Genomic DNA, 19083 nt, shown 5'->3' with positions numbered 1-19083 from the left:
TAGTGTTTAATTTATTTTTTATAATAAATTTTGAATATCTAATAATTATTTTTTATATTTTTAAATTAAATATTAATTTTTAACTATTTTTAATAAGTTAGACAAATACTTTTAGATATGATAGCAATCACCTCTAATTTAACCCTGAAGATGAAGATGATATAAATTGTAGTAAAATTAAAGTAATAATTCCATTAAAAAATAGTTGATTAAGTTTTTATTTTGGTGACTAGTTGATTAAGTTAAAAGTTGACCAAATATATAAATTGTCTTGTCAAACAAAACTATTATTCAAGAATATTTTGTTGTTACTGGAATACTGGAGATCTATTTTGTCAAAATATGTACTTTTTGAGTCCCAAAATAATTATTTATTATCATCTTTATTTGCACAGTTAATTACACGTAAAATATTATATTGCAGATGCATACAAAATATTGTCTATTAAAAAAGCTTTTCTAAAGCATGGGCTGCATATTTTTTTCTTTTTTACTAATATAACAAAAAGAAAAGTAATTCACAAAGTGAGAGTCTCGTTGATGTCTCAAATATATGAATATATACAAAATTGAAAACAAGTTAAGTTAGCTGTGAATTCTTCAAACACTCAAAAATTTTATAAGTTCTAATGATATATGAGCATAAAATAAAGTTAATAGATTTCATTTTTTTTTATGCATTTAAATATGAGAACTATCACTTTAAATATGATCTGAACTGCTACCATAATTAGAGTTCTTTTCAAAAAATCAAACTAAAAACTCAGATCAAAGTTTACTAGTTTGGTTTTTTGAACTGCCTTAGCTTTTATGGAGCTATCCACGGCTCTCCTAATGAATCAACTCTTTAATAATATTGTTGTTATTATTCTTTTTTCTTACCTACACAATCACAAATTAACCCATCATTTCTTCTTGTAACTTTTGTATCCAATTCAAATTCTTTCTGTCATCAAATTTTATATTAGAAATTTCAAAGAAAAACGAAACTAGATTTATGTAGAGTGCATGAATCAATTTGACTCAAATCCATTAATAAAAAAATCAAAGATATTTAAACATGTAAAATGTAGAGAAAAAACTTATTTAAAACTTTGCTGTTGAATAATACGATATACTGAAATCAAGAGAGACATAATCAAATGAATTATATGAAAGTGATAGAGTTTTGATCATCGTGAGAGTTATAATGAATAATTTTGAGTAAGAATGATCCACCCAGCCCTTACTTACTCGAGATGGATAATTCATTTTGAGTTTATTTGGTTGAAATTAAGTTTATCAAAAAGATATTTTTTACCAAAAAAATATTTTTATTATTTTAATATATTTGACAAAATTTTAGTAATAAAACATAAAACAGTAGATGAATTAAAAAATATATTTTTTAAAAAAACTAAAATTTACATCTTTTCTTAAAATATTTTTTACTTTAAAAAAATATTTTAATATTATAAATAAATAAAATAAAATTTATATTATCTAATCTAAATATAATTATTAAATAAAAATTTTTTATATAAATTATTCAAACATAAAATTCCTCTATTTTATAAAAAAAATTCATAAAAACTCGCTCAAGTAATCAACTCTTTTATGTTAAAAAAAAATAGCGGGATTAATTTTTAAATTTTGTTTGGTTATTTAACTCTTTTAGAAAGGCACACTTAGTCACGTGGCCCACGGGAAAAAAAAAAAAATAGGAAATGGAAATAGTCAAGTAGATACTCTACTATAGTGCAATCGGGAAGTTCCAAGTTTGTGAAGCTAAACCTTTTCGCCGTGGTGGCCGCCGCTAACCTCTCTTTAAGTTGTTATGGAGCAGCCACATGATTATTATGAGAGGGAGAGGAAGAGGAAGCCTTTAAGAGTCACCATAAACACCCCGAAACGGCTGCTGTCTTCGACGGTAACGCAATCGCAGCCGCTGCCGTTTCTTCCGGATGAACTCATCAGAGAAATTTTGCTGAGGCTTCCAGCAAGGTCACTGGTTCGGTTACGAAGAGTGTGCAGTTCATGGAAATCCCTAATTTCCAGCTCCCAATTCGCCAAAGACCATCTTCAACATTCCACCGCCGCGGATCCAGGTTTGAGTGGGACACGAGTTGCTTATCATCATAGTTGCCACTACGGATTTGGAGATTTCTCCTTACGCTCCTTGATCGAGAACTCTTCCAAACCTACGGAAGTCGTTCTCTTCAAGGAGAGACGTAACTACAAGGTTATTGGCTCTTGCAATGGATTGCTGTGCTTGCTGTTTAATGATGTTGGCATCAACACCTGTGTCAGGTTGTGGAATCCCTGTACTGGATTATTGACAGCCCCATCGGTGGAATGTGGGAATTTCTTATCGGTTCGCGGCTTCGGCTATGATCATGTGAATGACAAGTACAAGCTTGTTGTGATTGTAAAGCACACGGGGAAATATACAACTAGAATTTATACATTTTGCCGCAACCCTTCCAAGAGAGCCATTCAAGGTATCCCATTTGGCAGCATAAAGGGTGATGGTAAAGGGGTATTTGTTCCTGGCACCGCCACTCTTAATTGGATTCGTAGCCATGCCATCCTGGGTTGCTTGGTTTTTTCCCTTGACTTGGTGAAGGAAACTTTTAGTGAGTTTTCTCTGCCCCTCAATGATCCGAATGATAAAACCTTCATCTTCCCACAGTTATGTGTGCTGTGGAACTGCCTTGCATATTGTTTTAATCATGAGAAAACTCATTGGTTCGTGTGGGTTATGAAGGAGTATGGAGTGCCTAAATCTTGGACTAAATTGGCCGTCATCCCCTGCCATCCGTGTCTATCCAATTATCATTTTCGTCCATTGTATATCTGGGGAAACAATATTCTTGTGGCGGTTGCATTAACTTCAAAGATAGTTCTGTTTAATTTGGATAATGGTAGCTTTGAATTTCCTGTATTGAAACCTACTCCTTCAATAGGATTGTACGTCTTTATTTATCACGAAAGCTTAGTTTCACCACCAGATCCTGACCTTCCAAGTAGCTCATCCCGAATTCAGTTAATCAAACCCTAACGGACAAGCCGTCTTCTGAATAATGGTTTGATTCTAGTCAACTCCTAAGCCTTCTTTATGAGTTTTGACTTTTGAGAATTTATCTGTTCTTATTGCTTTTCTAATTTAGTGATTATTTATCTAGTTTTTTACAAAATTATACTACCTGTTATGATTATTGCCAATTTCATATTCACATGGTCAGGCTGGATTTGTATGATTAACCATCATTTACTAGTGTTCCTTTGCGCTTACAGTAAATTTATGCTTGCTATGAAGATCTGACCTTAGATTCAAACCTATTATTTTAGGGTAAAATTAAGGGCAGAGAATGTAATATGTAATTTAATGCGTACCATTTCCTTTTAATTTTGTTGTTTTTGGATCCAAAACTGGATGCTTTACCCATTGAACCAGATGAAATATGCTGATAATTGGTGCATGAATGATCCATACCATAGTATGGGCATCTTCAAATTATGGATTCATGGTCATAAATGATTCTTTTATGACTAAACAAAATCAAAATTAATACTTTTTTATTTTTTATTTCTTGTGATAAATAAATGATTACGAGCTTTCAATGATCAACATACTAGGAAGTGGGAAAATGATGTATTGATACATTTGTTTTCTCTCTGGGTGGGCTAAGAAATAATATGAACTTCTGAGGTACCAACCTGGTGATATAAGTTATCTGTTCTTGCTGAGTATTGAAGAACTGGAGCTTAAAACAAATGGAAGAGTTGAAAAGATGATTTTAACAAACAAGTCGAAAAGCCATGTCACAAGGAAAAAGAGCTTTTCTGTTCTTAATTATGTAGATATCCCTTTTAGTTCTAGACCCTATCTTATGACCAACAGTCACATTTGTCATGTTTTTGGCCAACACTCATTTTTTTATATTAGCCCTCAAACACTGCTCGGGAATAACTATTTAGAAACTTTCATCGACTAACAAACTTAACCAACTCGTCTTGTCAAAGAATAATATGAACTTCTAAGAAATTAACCTGATGACTTAAGTTATTTATTATTCTTGAATATTAAAATGATATATTTTTATGAATATATCACATAGTTTGTTTTCCCCGCCTAATCATAGAGATATGTATTGTCATTTCAAAATACTGCAGTTATGTGTGCTGAGGAAGAGTTGATACGAGATTTTAACAATGGAAGAGTTGATACGAGATTTTAACAAACACAACGATAAGCCATGTCATAAAGAAAAAGAGCTTTCATTTCTCTGTGTGGTTGATGAAGGAGTATGGAGTGTCTGAATCTTGGACTAAATTGGCCATTATCCCACAGTACCTTAGCATACACGTTATTCCACTGTATCTTTGGGAAAATGATGTTCTTCTGGGGACTGCAGCTCCTTATTCAAGAATAATTAGGTATAACTTAAACCATGGCAACTTTAAGTTCCCTGTCATTGATGGCCACAGGGATGACATGATGAAAGTTGCTCCTTTGTCTAAGCACTCGATGGCGGCGAAGCGATTCCATATTTATCATGAAAGCTTGGTTTCACCATCACACTGTGGTCTTCTAAGTAGCACATCTGAAATGCGTTGGATCAAAGTCATAAAAAACCCATGTCTACAATTTCTTCCAAGTGAAATCCTCTATTGGTAAAGGCTTTTCCGCTCTATTTAGTTTCTAGCTATTCTAGTTGAATGATTTGTTTATATAGTTTTTTCAAACTTGGTGTAGTGCTGCAAAACTATACTTTCTGTTGACATGATTGTTCCCCATTGCTAAATCACAATGTCACAGCAATTTTTCTGCTTTATTTAGGATATTAAAGAATGAATAGTGTTCATTTACAATTAGAGTTAATTTTTTCTAGTATCAAGTTCTATTTTTATATGACAAGTTATCATTTTTACGGTTAAATTAAGGGAAGAAAGTAAATAGAAACTGTAATATCCCATAATTTAATGACTACAGTTTCATATTATGTTCTTCCATGTTGGTTTTCAACATTTTGGTTTTTGGATTATTACTTAGAACTGGTTTTGTCTATTGGATAAGAAATAAGCAATACCATGTATGATCTATAGTATTAAGATATTTGAGTTTTGGACACAAAATCATCAGGGTTTTTTACTTAAATAAAATAAACCAATACCAAAATTACTGGATTCCCCTAAATCAAATTTTGAAACGTAAATATCCTCTTTCTACTATTATATAAATCGTTCCAAGAGCATGAGGATTATATAATATGTTAACCATGCTACCCAGAAACGATTTATGCATGAATGACCTAGGAGAATAAGGAGTAAATCGTTACAGGGTTATAGATTTACGTGATTTTGAGCTAAAAGACAAAGGCTTGGCACTATGAACGTGTTAAAGCAAATCCTCTCAAGCCTGTCACGATTTATATATAACAGGGTATTTTTATTTATAATATTTTAATTTAAATTATATCTATTTAAATTTTAACTTTAAAAAAAAAATATACTTTTTTATAATTTCAATTATTAATTTTATTAATAAGATTAAATTAAATTAAAAAAAATACTAACAAATTATAATAAAAAAAGTACTAAATTTTAATATATAAATTTAATTTGTTTTAAAAAAAATATCAAAAGGTGTTAAAAAATATAATTTGGAATAATATAAATTCATGTTGTTTTGAGTAACATAAATTTAAGTTTTTATAAAATTTTTAGTATTTATTGTTCATATGATTTTTTTTAATCATTTTTATTGATGCATAATTTTTATAGAACTCTTTTTGTCGTTTTTTTATTTGACTTTGTACAAATTTTAATTATTATTTTATAATTTTAATTATTAATTTCATTAAAAACTAAATTAAATAAAAAAAATACTGACAAATTATAATGAAAAGAGTACTAAATTTTAATATATAAATTTAATTTTTTTTTAAAAAGTCTAAAGGTGTTAAAATATATAATTTTGCATAATATAAATTTATGTGTTTTTGAGTAACATAAATTTAAGTTTTTATAAAATTTTTAGCACATAAATTATTCCATAGTCATGAGCTTTGTGTTTTTGAATGTAAATCGTCCCAGCCTAATGTGTCTTACCATAATAATACATAAATCGTGCTAGGGTCTTGAGGGGTGACTAGTTACACATAAATCGTGCTAGGACAATGAGTTTTAGGATAAAAAAATGTAACTCATGGTGGCCTAGGACGATTTATATACATTTTGTAAAACACAAAGGCCTGGGATGATTTATGTGTTTTTGAGCATTGTATTTCATGCATAAATCGTCATGATTCATATATTATTTAAAACACACAAGCTTAGGACAATTTATATATTATATGATTTAGGGGAATCACGTCTTTAAAATTCATTTAGGGGAATCGAGTAATTTAGTTCTTCTCTTAATTTATTTAAATAAAAAGCCTATTTTTTATATAATAAATAAATAAAAAATATTTTTATATTGTTATACTCAAACATAATTAATAAATAAAAAAATATTTTTACATTAAAATACTCAAATATAAAATTACTTTTATATTTTAATAAAATCTTTTAAATAATAAAAAGATAACTCGAACAATTTTTTTTTTCTAAAAGTTCATCAAAATAAGTCCTAAATGCTACTCAGATTTTAATAAAACTGATGGCCTAGACTTTTCTAGAGTGAAATAGATACTATACTATAGTGCAGTTGGGAAGTTCTAAATTTGTGAAGCTAAACCGTTTCGCCGTGGTGGCCGCCGCTAACCTCCCTTTAAGTTGTTATGGAGCAGCCACATGATTATTACGAGAGGAAGAGGAAGCCTTTAAGAGTCACCATAAACGCCCCTAAACGGCCGCTGTCTTCGAGGGTAACGCAATCGGAGCCGCTGCCGTTCCTTCCAGATGAACTTATCAGAGAAATCTTGCTGAGGCTTCCGCCAAGATCACTGCTTCGCTTACGGAGAGTGTGCAGTTCATGGAAAACCCTAATTTCCAGCTCTCAATTCGCCAAAGACCATCTTCAACATTCAACCGCCGCGGATCCAAGTTTGAGTGGGCCACGAGTTGCTTATCATCATTATTTCCACAACGGATTCGGAGATTGCTCCTTACGCTCCTTGGTCGAGAACCCTTCCACACCTACGGAAGTCGTTCTCTTCGTGGAGAGCCGTTACTACACGGTTATTGGCTCTTGCAATGGATTGCTGTGCTTGCTGTATGATGTTGTTGGCATCAACACCTGTGTCAGGTTGTGGAATCCCTGTACTGGATTATTGACAACCCCATCAGTGGGACGTGGAGAATTCTTTTCAGTTGGCGGCTTCGGCTATGATCATGTGAATGACAAGTACAAGGTTGTTGTGATTGTAAATCACATGGGGGATCATACAACCAGAATTTGTACATTTTGCCGCAACCCTTCCAATAGAGCCATTCAAGGGATCCCATATAGCAGCATAAAGGGTGATCGTCAAGGGGTATTTGTGCCTGGCACCGCTACTCTTAATTGGGTTTGTCAGCATGACACTCTGGAGTACGTGGTTCTTTCCCTTGACTTGGTGAAGGAGACTTTTAGTGAGTTTTCCCTGCCTCTCACTGATCCGGATGATAAAACCTTCATCTTCCCACAGTTATGTGTGCTGAGGAACTGCCTTGCATATTGTTTTAATCATGCGAAAACTCATTGGTTCGTGTGGGTCATGAAGGAGTATGGAGTGCCTAAATTGGCCATCATCCCCTGCCTTCCGTGTCTACCCGATTATCCTTTACTTGCGCTTCTAGATGATTATCATTTACGTCCATTGTATATCTGGGGAAACAATATTCTTGTGGCGGTTGCATCAACTTCAAATATAGTTCTGTATAATTTGGATAATGGTAGCTTTGAATTTCCTGAACCTACTCCTTCAATAGGATTGTCCGTCTTTATTTATCACGAAAGCTTAGTTTCACCTGACCTTCCAAGTAGCTCATCCCAAATTCAGTTAATCAACGCTAACCGACAAGCTGTCTTCTGAATAATAGTTTGATTCTAGTCAACTCCTATGCCTTCTTTATGAGTTTTGACTTTTGAGAATTTATCTGTTCTTATTGCTTTTCTAATTTAGTGATTATTTATCTAGTTTTTTACAAAATTATACTACCTGTTATGATTATTGCCAATTTCATATTCACATGCCCAGGCTGGATTTGTAGGATTAACCATCATTTACTAGTGTTCCTTTGCATTTATAGTAAATTTATGCTTGCGATGAAGATCTGACCTTAGATTTAAACCTATTATTTTAGGGTAAAATTAAAGGGAGAGAATATAATATGTAATTTAATGCGTACCATTTCCTTTTAATTTTGTTGTCTTTGGATCCAAAACTGGATGCTTTACCCGTTGAACCAGATGAAATATGTTGATAATTGTTGCATGAATGATCCGTATGGCATCTTCAAATTATGGATTCATGGTCATAAATGATTCTTTTATGACTAAACAAAATCAAAATTAATACATTTTTCTCTTTTATTTCTTGTGATAAATAAATGATTACCAGCTTTCAGTGATCAACATATAGGCAGTGGGAAAAATGATATATTGATACATTTGTTTTCACTCTTGGTGGTCAAAGAAATAATATGAACTTCTGAGGTACCAACCTCTGGTGATATAAGTTATCCGTTATTAATGAGTATTAAAGAATTGGAGCTTAAAACAAATGGAAGAGTTGTTACGAGATTTTAACAAACAAACGATAAGCCATGTCATAAAGACAAAGAGCCTTTATATTCTTAATTATCTAGATATTCCTTGTAGTTCTAGACCCTATTTTATGACCAACAGTCGCATTTGTCATCTTTTTTGCCAACTCTCATATTTTTTTATATTAGCCCTCTAACACTGCTCGGGAATAATTATTTACAAACTTTCATCGGCTAACAAACTTAACCAACTCGTCTTGTCAAAGAATAATATGAACTTCTAAGAAATTAACCTGATGACATAAGTTATTTCTTAAAGTGATATATTTTTATGAATATATCACATAGTTTGTTTCCCCGCCTAATCATAAGAGATATGTATTGTCATTTCAAAATCCTGCAGTTGTGTGTGCTGAGGAAATACCTTGCAATTTGCAGTGAACATAGAACTCATTGCTCTGTGTGGTTGATGAAGGAGTATGGAGTGTCTGAATCTTGGACTAAATTGGCCATGATCCCACAGTACCTTAGCATACACATTATTCCTCTGTATCTTTGGGAAAATGATGTTCTTCTGGGGACTGCTGCTCCTTATTCAAGAATAATTAGGTATAACTTAAACCATGGCAACTTTAAGTTCCCTGTCATTGATGGCCACAGGGATGGCATGATGAAAGTTGCTCCTTTGTCTAAGCACTCTGGCGGCGAAGCGATTCCATGTTTATCATGAAAGCTTGGTTTCTCCATCACACTGTGGTCTTCTAAGTAGCACATCTGAAATGCGTTGGATCAAAGTCATCAAAAACCCATGTCTACAATTTCTTCCAAGTGAATTCCTCTATTGGTAAAGGCTTTCCCCCGCTATTTAGTTTCTAGCTATTCTAGTTGAATGATTTATTTATATAGTTTTTTCCAACTTGGTGTAGGGCGGCAAAACTATACTTTCTGTTGACATGATTGTTCCCATTGCTAAATCACAATGTCACAGCAATTTTCTGCTTTATTTAGGATATTAAGGAATGACTATCATTTCCTGGTGTTCATTTACAATTAGAGTTAATTTTTTCTAGTATCAAGTTCTATTTTTATATGACAAGTTATCATTTTTAGGGTTAAATTAAGGGAAGAAAGAAAAACTGTAATATCCCATAATTTAATGACTACAGTTTCATATTATGTTCTTCCATGTTGGTTTTCAACATTTTGGTTTTTGGATTGATACCTAGAACTGGTTTTGTCCATTGGATAAGAAATAAACAATACATGTATGATCTATAGTATTAAGATATTTGAATTTTGGACACAAAATCATCAACAATCAATCTTATATTGGGAAAACCGAAGCAAACCCATTAATGCAGTTATATTCTTTTTCCTCTTTATTGATTTGTTATGATGAATAATTAACTAGAATCCTTCGTAGAATCAACATACTTAGCTAGTAGAAGAAAATGATATATTGCTAATGAACTTGAAAGTTCAATGGATAGGTTTGGAATCGGAATCTTAATGTTTTTAGTTGTTTTGTACTTCGCCAAAATTCTCTTGAACATTTAGTTTTCCCCATTATAGAAGAACTTACATGATATGAAATTACCATGAACAAACATTCACATTATGAACAATGTTAAACAACTTAACCACATAAAAGATACATCATAGATAAGCAATTGAGCTTAACACAATAGTCATTACATCTAATTACTAAAAAGCTAATGTTGTGGCAATGGCAAAACAGATTAATGTAGAGAAAATAGTAAAATACGTATTAATTAGGAGAAAGGAAAATGTATACTGATACACTATATTTGGTGGTGTTTAACTCGATCACGGTTAGTCCCTCCACAGGGATGGATCTTTTCAATTTTTTTTTTCAATTGAGGAAGTAAAGTGTGATCTCTAATCCTTCAACGCTTTCTCTCCGATGCCTTCTCTTAGTCCTACTTATAAAATTAATGGTGAGAGATTATACTTTACCCTCTCAACAAATTAAAAAAAAATTGAGAGGATCCATTCCCGTCTCTTCACTAGTCATTCTGCACTTTGACATTTTACTTGATCACAGTCAACTCTTTTGTCTATCAAAACCTTCTATTGATCAACATTTTTCATACGTAACCATCTACCAACTATCAATAAAAGCACCATTTGTTACACGTATAAAACCTCAAAAGAACCAGAATTCAAAAGCTAGCTATTGAAACAGAAGAGTCTAAAACTTTTATCCTAAGTTGCCTCTCTATTGTGGGGCTGGATATGGAAAAGTTAAATGAGAGCAATTTCTATAATTATTGAAAGGTACACATTTACCCTTAAGTTTAGATTGATCAATAGTAGGTGAGATTGGAGTTTATGTTCAAGAGAAAATATTGTTTGTTCTTCTTTTTTGTTTATTCTTAGTTTCTTACTGAGGTACCAGTGGTCATGTTGACAAAAGATATTCAACATTAAGCAATGCCACATAACCATATAAATACTTGGAGAATATATACATTTATTAAATATTATTCGTTATTCATGAAGATTAAAACAACAATTTTTCATAGGCATATCACATAACTAAAAGTTTTTTTTTTTTTTTTTTGGTGTCCTCATAACTGAAGAGCTTAAAAGAAAGAAAAAGGTAAGAGTTTAAACAAGATTATTAAAAATAAGTCACTGTGTAGATTAAGACTCAAATAACAAAATTCTTATATGCCTTAATTATCCGGATAATAGTTAATTTTTCTAATATAAGTTAAATTCCTTGTATAAATTTTATAGTTTTCTTATAAAAAAAAGTGGGTGGATAATTTGGAGCTCAAAATTCCAATAGGGAAACACACTACCGATTTCAAAACCTAATTCTCATTTCTTAAATAGATAGAGTTTTGTTTCTTTTAAATACAGACATTAATTCACTATGTGTTTCCAAAAAAAAAAATAGTGAGATTAATTGTTAAATTGTTGAATTTTGAATTTTATTTTATTCAACTCTTTTTTTGAAAGGCACACTCATGTCACGGCCTTGGACACACTCCAACGCTACCGTGCCGGCACTCGGACTTACTCAACCTCTTGAGCTAAGACCAAGTCAGCCTAACCCTCAATACTTAGCAAGAAAGCTAAGAATATAAGAGAACACAAGAGAAAGGAAGCTTTGGTGAAAGAACACTTTATTGCTCAAGTGTGGTTACAAATGATTCACACACACCCAAACTCTAACTCTCATCCCTATTTATAGCCATCCACCTCCTCAATGGATGGTTAGGATTAAATCTAATCAACGGTCCAGATTAATCATCCAGAACCTTCTTTACAAATATCTATCCTACCACAACTCTCTAAATGTTTCTAGATTATTCCATATCACTCTTTATACTTCTATATACATCTACACTCTTCTAGAATACTCTATGACCTTCCAGAGTCTTCTAGAACCTTCTAGGGTATTCCGGGACCTTCTAGGATATTCTAGAACGTTCCGGAACCATCTAGAGTATTCTCAAACACTCCAGAAAACTATTCAAACACTGTTAAATCTAACCTTCTAAAATTTTCTGTGACATTCTCCCCCACCTAATGCGCAGACGTCCTCGTCGCGTTCTGTTCATGATAGCGCTCTAGGTGTTCTTGGAATTGCCACAGATCTTCGCGAGTTTCCCAGCTAGCTTCAGTTATCGGGAGCCCTTTCCACTTGATCAAGTATTGGATACTTGGTGGTACTCCTCTTCGTCGCACGACGCGATTAGCTAGGATCTCTTCAATTTCTTTGTCAAAGGATCTAATCACCACAGGCGGAGCACGACTCGAGTTACCTCTACTCGGTTCGTCTTGGTCCTCATGATATGGTTTAAGCATACTCACATGGAAGACCGGGTGGATCTTCATAGAGGGAGGGAGTTGTACTTTGTAAGCAACCTCCCCAACACGTCCAATGATCTCAAATGGTCCTTCGTATTTGCGGATTAAACCCTTATGAACCTTGCGAAAGGCTTTGAATTGTTGTGGCAGAAGTTTAATCATTACCTTATCTCCCACTTGATAGCTTGCATGCCTCCTCTTCTTATCTGCCCATTTCTTCATCCTCTTTGCAGCTTTGTCGAGGTAAGAACGAGTGACATCTGCTTGTTCTTCCCATGACTTAATCATATGATAAGCTCCAGGGCTCTTTCCTGAGTAAGAGGAAGAAAGAGAGTGAGGTGTAAGCGGCTGTTGTCCAGTCACAATCTCAAATGGGCTCTTCCCTGTAGACTCGCTCCTTTGCAGATTGTATGAGAATTGAGCAATGTCTAGGAGTTTTGTCCAATCCTTCTGATTAGCGCTTACAAAATGCCTTAAGTAACACTCAAGTAAGGCATTCACTCTCTCAGTCTGCCCATCGGTTTGAGGATGGAAGCTTGTTGAGAAATGAAGCTCCGACCCAAGGAGTTTGAACAGCTCTGTCCATAGTCGTCCTGTGAAGCGTGGATCTCGATCACTAATGATGCTCTTAGGCAATCCCCAGTACTTCACCACATTCTTGAAGAATAGTCGTGCTGCTTCCTCTGCAGTGCAGTCAGTAGGGGCAGGTATAAAGGTAGCATACTTCGAAAATCGATCCACTACTACGAGAATAGATCCAAACCCCTCGGACTTCGGTAAGGCAGAGATGAAATCTAGAGAGACACTTTCCCACGGTCGCTCTGATGGAGGCAGAGGTTCCAACAACCCACTTGGTGTCTTGTTTTCAATCTTATCTTGTTGGCACACAAGACAAGTCTTCACATAGCTCTCCACTTCAGCTCTCATTTGAGGCCAATAATAAGAAGATTCAATGAGTGCTAAGGTCCTTCGCTGACCTTGGTGACCAGCCCACTTGGTGTCGTGGCATTCTCTTACCAACTTCCTTCTCAGATTGTCCCATTTAGGAACGTATAGTCTTCTCCCTTTTGTGTAGAGAAGGTCGTTTTCTAACCAAAATCTTTTGGTCTTACCTTCTCTAGCCAACTCCACCAACTTCTTGGCTAATGGATCGTGATGCAACCCTTCCTTGATGATATGCATAATATCTCCTTCCACCATAGAAATGGCCGCTAACTCAGCCTTGCGACTCAGCGCATCTGCTACGACATTAGTCTTGCCTGACTTGTATTCGAATTCGAAATCAAACTCAGCCAAGAAGTCTTGCCACCTAGCTTGTTTGGGGCTTAACTTCTTTTGAGTTTGGAAGTAGCTTGTAGCCACATTGTCTGTCTTGACGATGAAGTGTGAACCAAGCAAGTAGTGACGCCAAGTTCTCAGACAATGCACCACCGCGGTCATCTCCTTCTCTTGGACAGTGTATCGCCTCTCTGTATCATTCAACTTGCGACTCTCAAAGGCAATAGGATGTCCTTCTTGCATCAGAACTCCTCCAATAGCGTAGTCAGAAGCATCAGTGTGGACTTCAAATACCTTTGAGTAGTCGGGTAGTGCTAGTACTGGTCCTTCTGTGATAGCAGCCTTCAACTCATCAAAGGCCTTTTGACACTCCTTTGACCATTCCCAAGAGTGATTCTTCTTGAGAAGATCAGTTAATGGTGCAGCCTTAGCGGAGTATCCCTTGATAAACCTCCGATAGTAATTAGCCAACCCAAGGAATGACCTCAATTCAGATACCTTGTTTGGCGGCTCCCATTCTTTGATAGCCTTCACCTTTCCTTGATCCATGCAGAGAGTTCCACCCTTAATGATGTGTCCCAAGAAGTGGACTTCGTCCCTTGCAAAGGAACACTTTTCCTTCTTCACATATAGGTTATTCTCTCGCAAGATCTTGAACACGGTTCGTAAGTGTTCTACATGTTCCTCCAAAGTATTGCTATAGACAACAATGTCATCCAAGTAGACCACTACAAACCGATCAAGGTAAGGTCGAAAGATCTCATTCATCAAGGTACAGAAGGTCGCAGGAGCGTTGGTCAAGCCAAAAGGCATCACCAACCACTCATACGATCCATACCTCGTGACACACGTGGTCTTAGGCTCATCACCATCGGCAATTCTCACTTGGTGATATCCTGACCTCAAATCTAGCTTTGAGAACCACTTGGCTCTACCAAGTTGATCAAACAAATCGGCTATCAAAGGAATAGGGTATTTGTTCTTGATGGTTACCTTGTTAAGTGCTCGATAGTCGATGCATAGCCTCAATGAACCATCATGCTTCTTTTGGAATAAGACTGGTGCGCCATAAGGTGCCTTCGATGGACGGATGAACCCAGCATCTAGCAAATCCTTGAGTTGCTTCTTCAACTCCTCGAGTTCTGGCGGTGCCATTCTATACGGTGTTGAGGCGGGCAGCTTTGCTCCTAACTCCAATTCAATCTTGTGGTCCACCTTCCTCCTAGGTGGTAGTTGTTTTGGCAACTCGGGAGGCATCACATCCTTATTTTCTTCAAGGACTTCCTTGATTTTGGGAGGAGCGTCTTCTCTTTCAAGTGTTGACTCCTCTTGTAGTAGAGCCAAATATGTAATCTCTCCCTTCTTGAACCCTTTCTTGAGTTGCATAGCGGAGAGTATCGGTGGTCCTCCAACTTTAGAGACTATAGGGACCATGCATGGAGACCCTTTCTCCATGACGCATACTACGTCGTAGTATGACATAGGTATTATATTTGCCTTCCTTTGCAAATCGAGCCCGATGACTATTTTAAAATCGTCCATGGGTGCTACTGAGAAATCCACAAGGCCCTTCCAAGAACCAAGAGTCATCTCAACCCCTTTTGCTACTCCCTTAAGGGGTTCACCCTTGGTATTCACGGGTTTGAACCAACCATTTTTTTCGGTGATCTTCAACCCAAGCCTCCTTGCTTCATCAGGCGTGATGAAGTTGTGTGTAGCACCAGTGTCGATCATAGCCATGACAGGTTTTTCATTGATAAAGGTTTTGACATACATCAAGCCTTTCTTTTCTATAGTGCTTGCCTCTTTGCTCTTCACAGCATTTATGTGTTGGATAGATCCAACACACTCAGTTACTTGAGTTTGAGCTTCTCGTTCCTCGGCGATAGATGCCAAAGTCCCTAGCTTGGGACAATCCTTCATTTGGTGTGGTCCCTTACACACGAAGCATCCTCCTTTGGGCATGAAAGCCTTTTTCTTTTCTTCATACTCTTTTTTTGAAGAGTATTTTCCTTCCTTCTTGGTTGAGAAACTCTTTCCCTTGTCTCCCCCACCTTTAGTAGAACTAGGCTTGGAGGATGACTTGGGTTTAGAGTCTCCCCTATGATACTCAATGAGTGATTCGGCCACCACGATGGCCTCATCGACATCCTTAACATTCCTTCTTTGTAGTTCTTGCTTTGCCCAAGGTTGGAGTCCATCAATGAAGAAGAACAATGCATCATCTGATGCTAAGTTGGGGATTTGAAGCGTGAGAGTAGTGAACTCCTTTACGTAGTCGCTAATCGTACTCTTGTGCTTCAACTCCCTCAACTTCTTCCTTGCTTCATAAACCACATTCTCAGGGAAGAATTGTCTTTTCAATTCCCTTTTGAATTCTTCCCATGTGGCTATGTTGCAAGTGTCCTTTTCCATATCTACGCACTTTCTCCTCCACCACAAAGTAGCATTATCAGAAAGGTAGAGAGCTGCAGTGCGTACCTTTATTGCTTCTTCGACCACCCCTTGGCCTTCGAAGTACCTCTCCATTTGCCATAGGAAGTTCTCCACCTCGCGAGCGTCCCTTACGCCCTTGAACTCCTTTGGCTTGGGGAGATCAATCCTTGTCGTCTCCCTTATAATGGTTGGTCGAGATTTTGCCTCCTCGAACCAAACTCGAACTTCCTCAAATAGCTTCAAGGAATTCTCAAGCTTCTCTTCGATTTGGAGCATGCTTTCTTTGAAAGCATCTAGTTCTCCTAACACGTGAGCCTCGAGGGTCTCCTTATCATGTTCTATCCTTTGGAACCGCTCATCCATAGAGGATAGAACCTTCTCCAACACAGAAACTCTCTCTTCTAAGAAGTTAGAGTCCTTACCTCTAGGCTCACTTGAAGAACGGACCTTCTTGCCTCCCCATTGAGAAGGAATAGCATTCCTTCCCCTTTGAGACTCAACATGCTCCATGGTGATACTAGAAGCCATACCCACAAGCGACTTGTGCTCCCTCTCGAACCTTGCTCGGATACCAAATTGTCACGACCTTGGACACACTCCAACGCTACCGTGCCGGCACTCGGACTTACTCAACCTCTTGAGCTAAGACCAAGTCAGCCTAACCCTCAATACTTAGCAAGAAAGCTAAGAATATAAGAGAACACAAGAGAAAGGAAGCTTTGGTGAAAGAACACTTTATTGCTCAAGTGTGGTTACAAATGATTCACACACACCCAAACTCTAACTCTCATCCCTATTTATAGCCATCCACCTCCTCAATGGATGGTTAGGATTAAATCTAATCAACGGTCTAGATTAATCATCCAGAACCTTCTTTACAAATATCTATCCTACCACAACTCTCTAAATGTTTCTAGATTATTCCATATCACTCTTTATACTTCTATATACATCTACACTCTTCTAGAATACTCTATGACCTTCCAGAGTCTTCTAGAACCTTCTAGGGTATTCCGGGACCTTCTAGGACATTCTAGAACGTTCCGGAACCATCTAGAGTATTCTCAAACACTCCAGAAAACTATTCAAACACTGTTAAATCTAACCTTCTAAAATTTTCTGTGACACTCAGCCCACGGAATAAATAGTGCTGAGCCTTCGGAGGTGAAAAGTTTGTGTCCCTCGGTAGTCACTCTCCCTTGAAGTTATGACGAACAAGAAGCCTTTGAGAGTCATCAGAAATGGCAGGAAACGGCTGCTGTCTTCAGCGGTAACGTCATCGCGGCCACTGCCAGTCCTTCCAGATGAACTCATCAGAGAAATCTTGCTGAGGCTTCCGGCGAGGTCGCTTCTTCGGTTACAGAGTGTGTGCAGTTCATGGAGAACCCTAATTTCCAGCTCCCAATTCGCCAACGATCATGTTCGACGTTCAATTGCCGCGGATCCATGTATGAGCGGGCTACGAGCTTTTTATCACTATCCTCAGCTCTTCCCCTACAAAAAGATTGGAAGATTTCTATGTACGATCCTTGTTGGAGAATCCTTCCAAGCCTACGGAAGCGGTTCAATTCGAGGGAAAAAGTAGATACAGAATTACTGGCTCTTGCAATGGATTGCTGTGGTTGCATGAGGCTTCCGGCGACATGAGAAACCATGCCTATACTGGATTGGCATCCTAATCGCTGGGAATTGGGGCTTCTTAATAGCTAGCGGCTTCGGCTATGATCATGTGAATGACAAGTACAAGCTTGTTGAGATTCTACATGAGATAACGAAATGTGCAATCAGAATTTATACATTTTGTCGGAACCCTTGCAAGAGTGCCATTCAAGATATTCCAATTGGCAGCATAAAGGGTGATGGTAGAGGGGTATTTGTGCCTGGCACCGCCACTCTTAACTGGATTCGTTCTCATAGCACTATAGATTTCTTGGTTCTTTCCCTTAACTTGGTGAACGAGATTTTTACTGAGTTTTCCATGCCCCTCAATAATCAGTATAATAAAACCATCTTCCCACAGTTATGTTTGTTGAGGAACTGCCTTGCATGTTTTAATCATGAGAAAATTCATTGGTCTGTATGGGTAATGAAGGAGTATGGAGTGTCTCAATCTTGGACTAAATTCGTCATCATCCCCTGTCACCCGCGTCTTTCTTCGCGTCTATCTGGTGATCATTTACGCCCATTGTATATCTGGAAAAATGTTATTATGGCAGTTACATCGTCTTCAAAGATAGTTCTTTATAACTTTGATAATGGCAGCTTTAAATTTCCTGTATTGGAACCTACTTCTGCGTCTCCCTCAGTTGGATTGTATGTCCATATTTATCACGAAAGCTTAGTTTCACCATCATATCGTGGCCTTCAAGTAGCTCATCTCAAATCAGGTTGATCAAACCTTAGTGTATAAGCTCTCTTCTAAATGGTTTGTTTCTAGCCAACTCCTTATAGTTTTTTTTTTTTTTTTTTGGTCATTAATTTAATTTTTTTTATTTAATAGTTTAATAACATATTTTTAGTTTACACTTTTAAATGTTAATAATTAATTAATAATTAAAAATAATAAATTTTAATTACCGTTTTACATTTTTCTTTTTAAATTAGTGATTTATTTATCTAGTTTTTAAAAAACTATACTTTCGGTGATGATTATTTTCTATTTCATATTTCGTATTCACAATTTCACATCCTCATGCTGGACTTGTAGGAATGACCATCATTTATTAGTATTTCTTCGTATTTACATTATAATTTAAGTGAATTCTATGGTGCTTATAATTTAGTGTTTAGTTTTTGTTTAATTTATTTTTATGATAAATTTTAAATATTTAATAATTATTTTTTATATTT

At 36.0% G+C, this 19083-nt stretch overlaps 4 protein-coding genes across 4 annotated transcripts; 3 read left to right on the top strand and 1 right to left on the bottom strand.

Annotated features, from left to right (window-relative positions):
• Window positions 1-1683: 1683 nt before the first annotated feature.
• On the top strand, window positions 1684-3263 carry LOC140172845 (F-box/kelch-repeat protein At3g23880-like). Its single transcript, XM_072227631.1, has one exon. It carries the CDS (start codon window positions 1817-1819, stop codon window positions 3038-3040), a length of 1224 nt encoding a protein of 407 aa, XP_072083732.1. The 5' UTR covers window positions 1684-1816; the 3' UTR covers window positions 3041-3263.
• On the top strand, window positions 2926-8192 carry LOC112779489 (F-box/kelch-repeat protein At3g23880). Its single transcript, XM_025823786.3, has 2 exons — window positions 2926-3065; window positions 4156-8192. Exon 2 carries the CDS (start codon window positions 6768-6770, stop codon window positions 8001-8003), a length of 1236 nt encoding a protein of 411 aa, XP_025679571.2. The 5' UTR covers window positions 2926-3065; window positions 4156-6767; the 3' UTR covers window positions 8004-8192.
• A 1075-nt stretch (window positions 8193-9267) lies between these two features.
• Window positions 9268-16986, bottom strand: LOC140182082 (uncharacterized). Its single transcript, XM_072228184.1, has 2 exons — window positions 13537-16986; window positions 9268-9450 (listed from the first exon to the last, which is right to left on the bottom strand). Exons 1-2 carry the CDS (start codon window positions 16759-16761, stop codon window positions 9268-9270), a joined length of 3408 nt encoding a protein of 1135 aa, XP_072084285.1. The 5' UTR covers window positions 16762-16986.
• Window positions 16987-17440: 454 nt separating this feature from the next.
• Window positions 17441-18625, top strand: LOC140182081 (F-box/kelch-repeat protein At3g23880-like). The gene is made up of 2 exons (XM_072228183.1): window positions 17441-17681; window positions 17940-18625. The coding sequence occupies exons 1-2, from the start codon at window positions 17441-17443 to the stop codon at window positions 18623-18625; spliced, it is 927 nt and encodes a 308-aa protein (XP_072084284.1).
• Window positions 18626-19083: the final 458 nt, after the last annotated feature.

This window comes from Arachis hypogaea, chromosome 19, assembly GCF_003086295.3.
Source record: "Arachis hypogaea cultivar Tifrunner chromosome 19, arahy.Tifrunner.gnm2.J5K5, whole genome shotgun sequence".
Lineage (NCBI taxonomy): Eukaryota > Viridiplantae > Streptophyta > Magnoliopsida > Fabales > Fabaceae > Arachis > Arachis hypogaea.
Note: the sequence above shows the minus strand (reverse complement) of the source record. Positions and strands in the feature narration are given on the sequence as shown.

Excerpts from the sequence above, each read along its gene's own strand:
- LOC140172845 (XM_072227631.1), top strand. The coding sequence starts at position 1,817 with ATGGAGCAGCCACATGATTATTATGAGAGGGAGAGGAAGAGGAAGCCT.
- LOC112779489 (XM_025823786.3), top strand. The coding sequence starts at position 6,768 with ATGGAGCAGCCACATGATTATTACGAGAGGAAGAGGAAGCCTTTAAGA.
- LOC140182082 (XM_072228184.1), bottom strand. The coding sequence starts at position 16,761 with ATGGCTTCTAGTATCACCATGGAGCATGTTGAGTCTCAAAGGGGAAGG. Across the intron at positions 9,451-13,536 it reads ACAATCTGAGAAGGAAGTTG|ATGTGCTACTTAGAAGACCA; the intron begins GTAAGAGAATGC and ends AACGCATTTCAG.
- LOC140182081 (XM_072228183.1), top strand. The coding sequence starts at position 17,441 with ATGACGAACAAGAAGCCTTTGAGAGTCATCAGAAATGGCAGGAAACGG. Across the intron at positions 17,682-17,939 it reads TTCAATTGCCGCGGATCCAT|CTAGCGGCTTCGGCTATGAT; the intron begins GTATGAGCGGGC and ends GCTTCTTAATAG.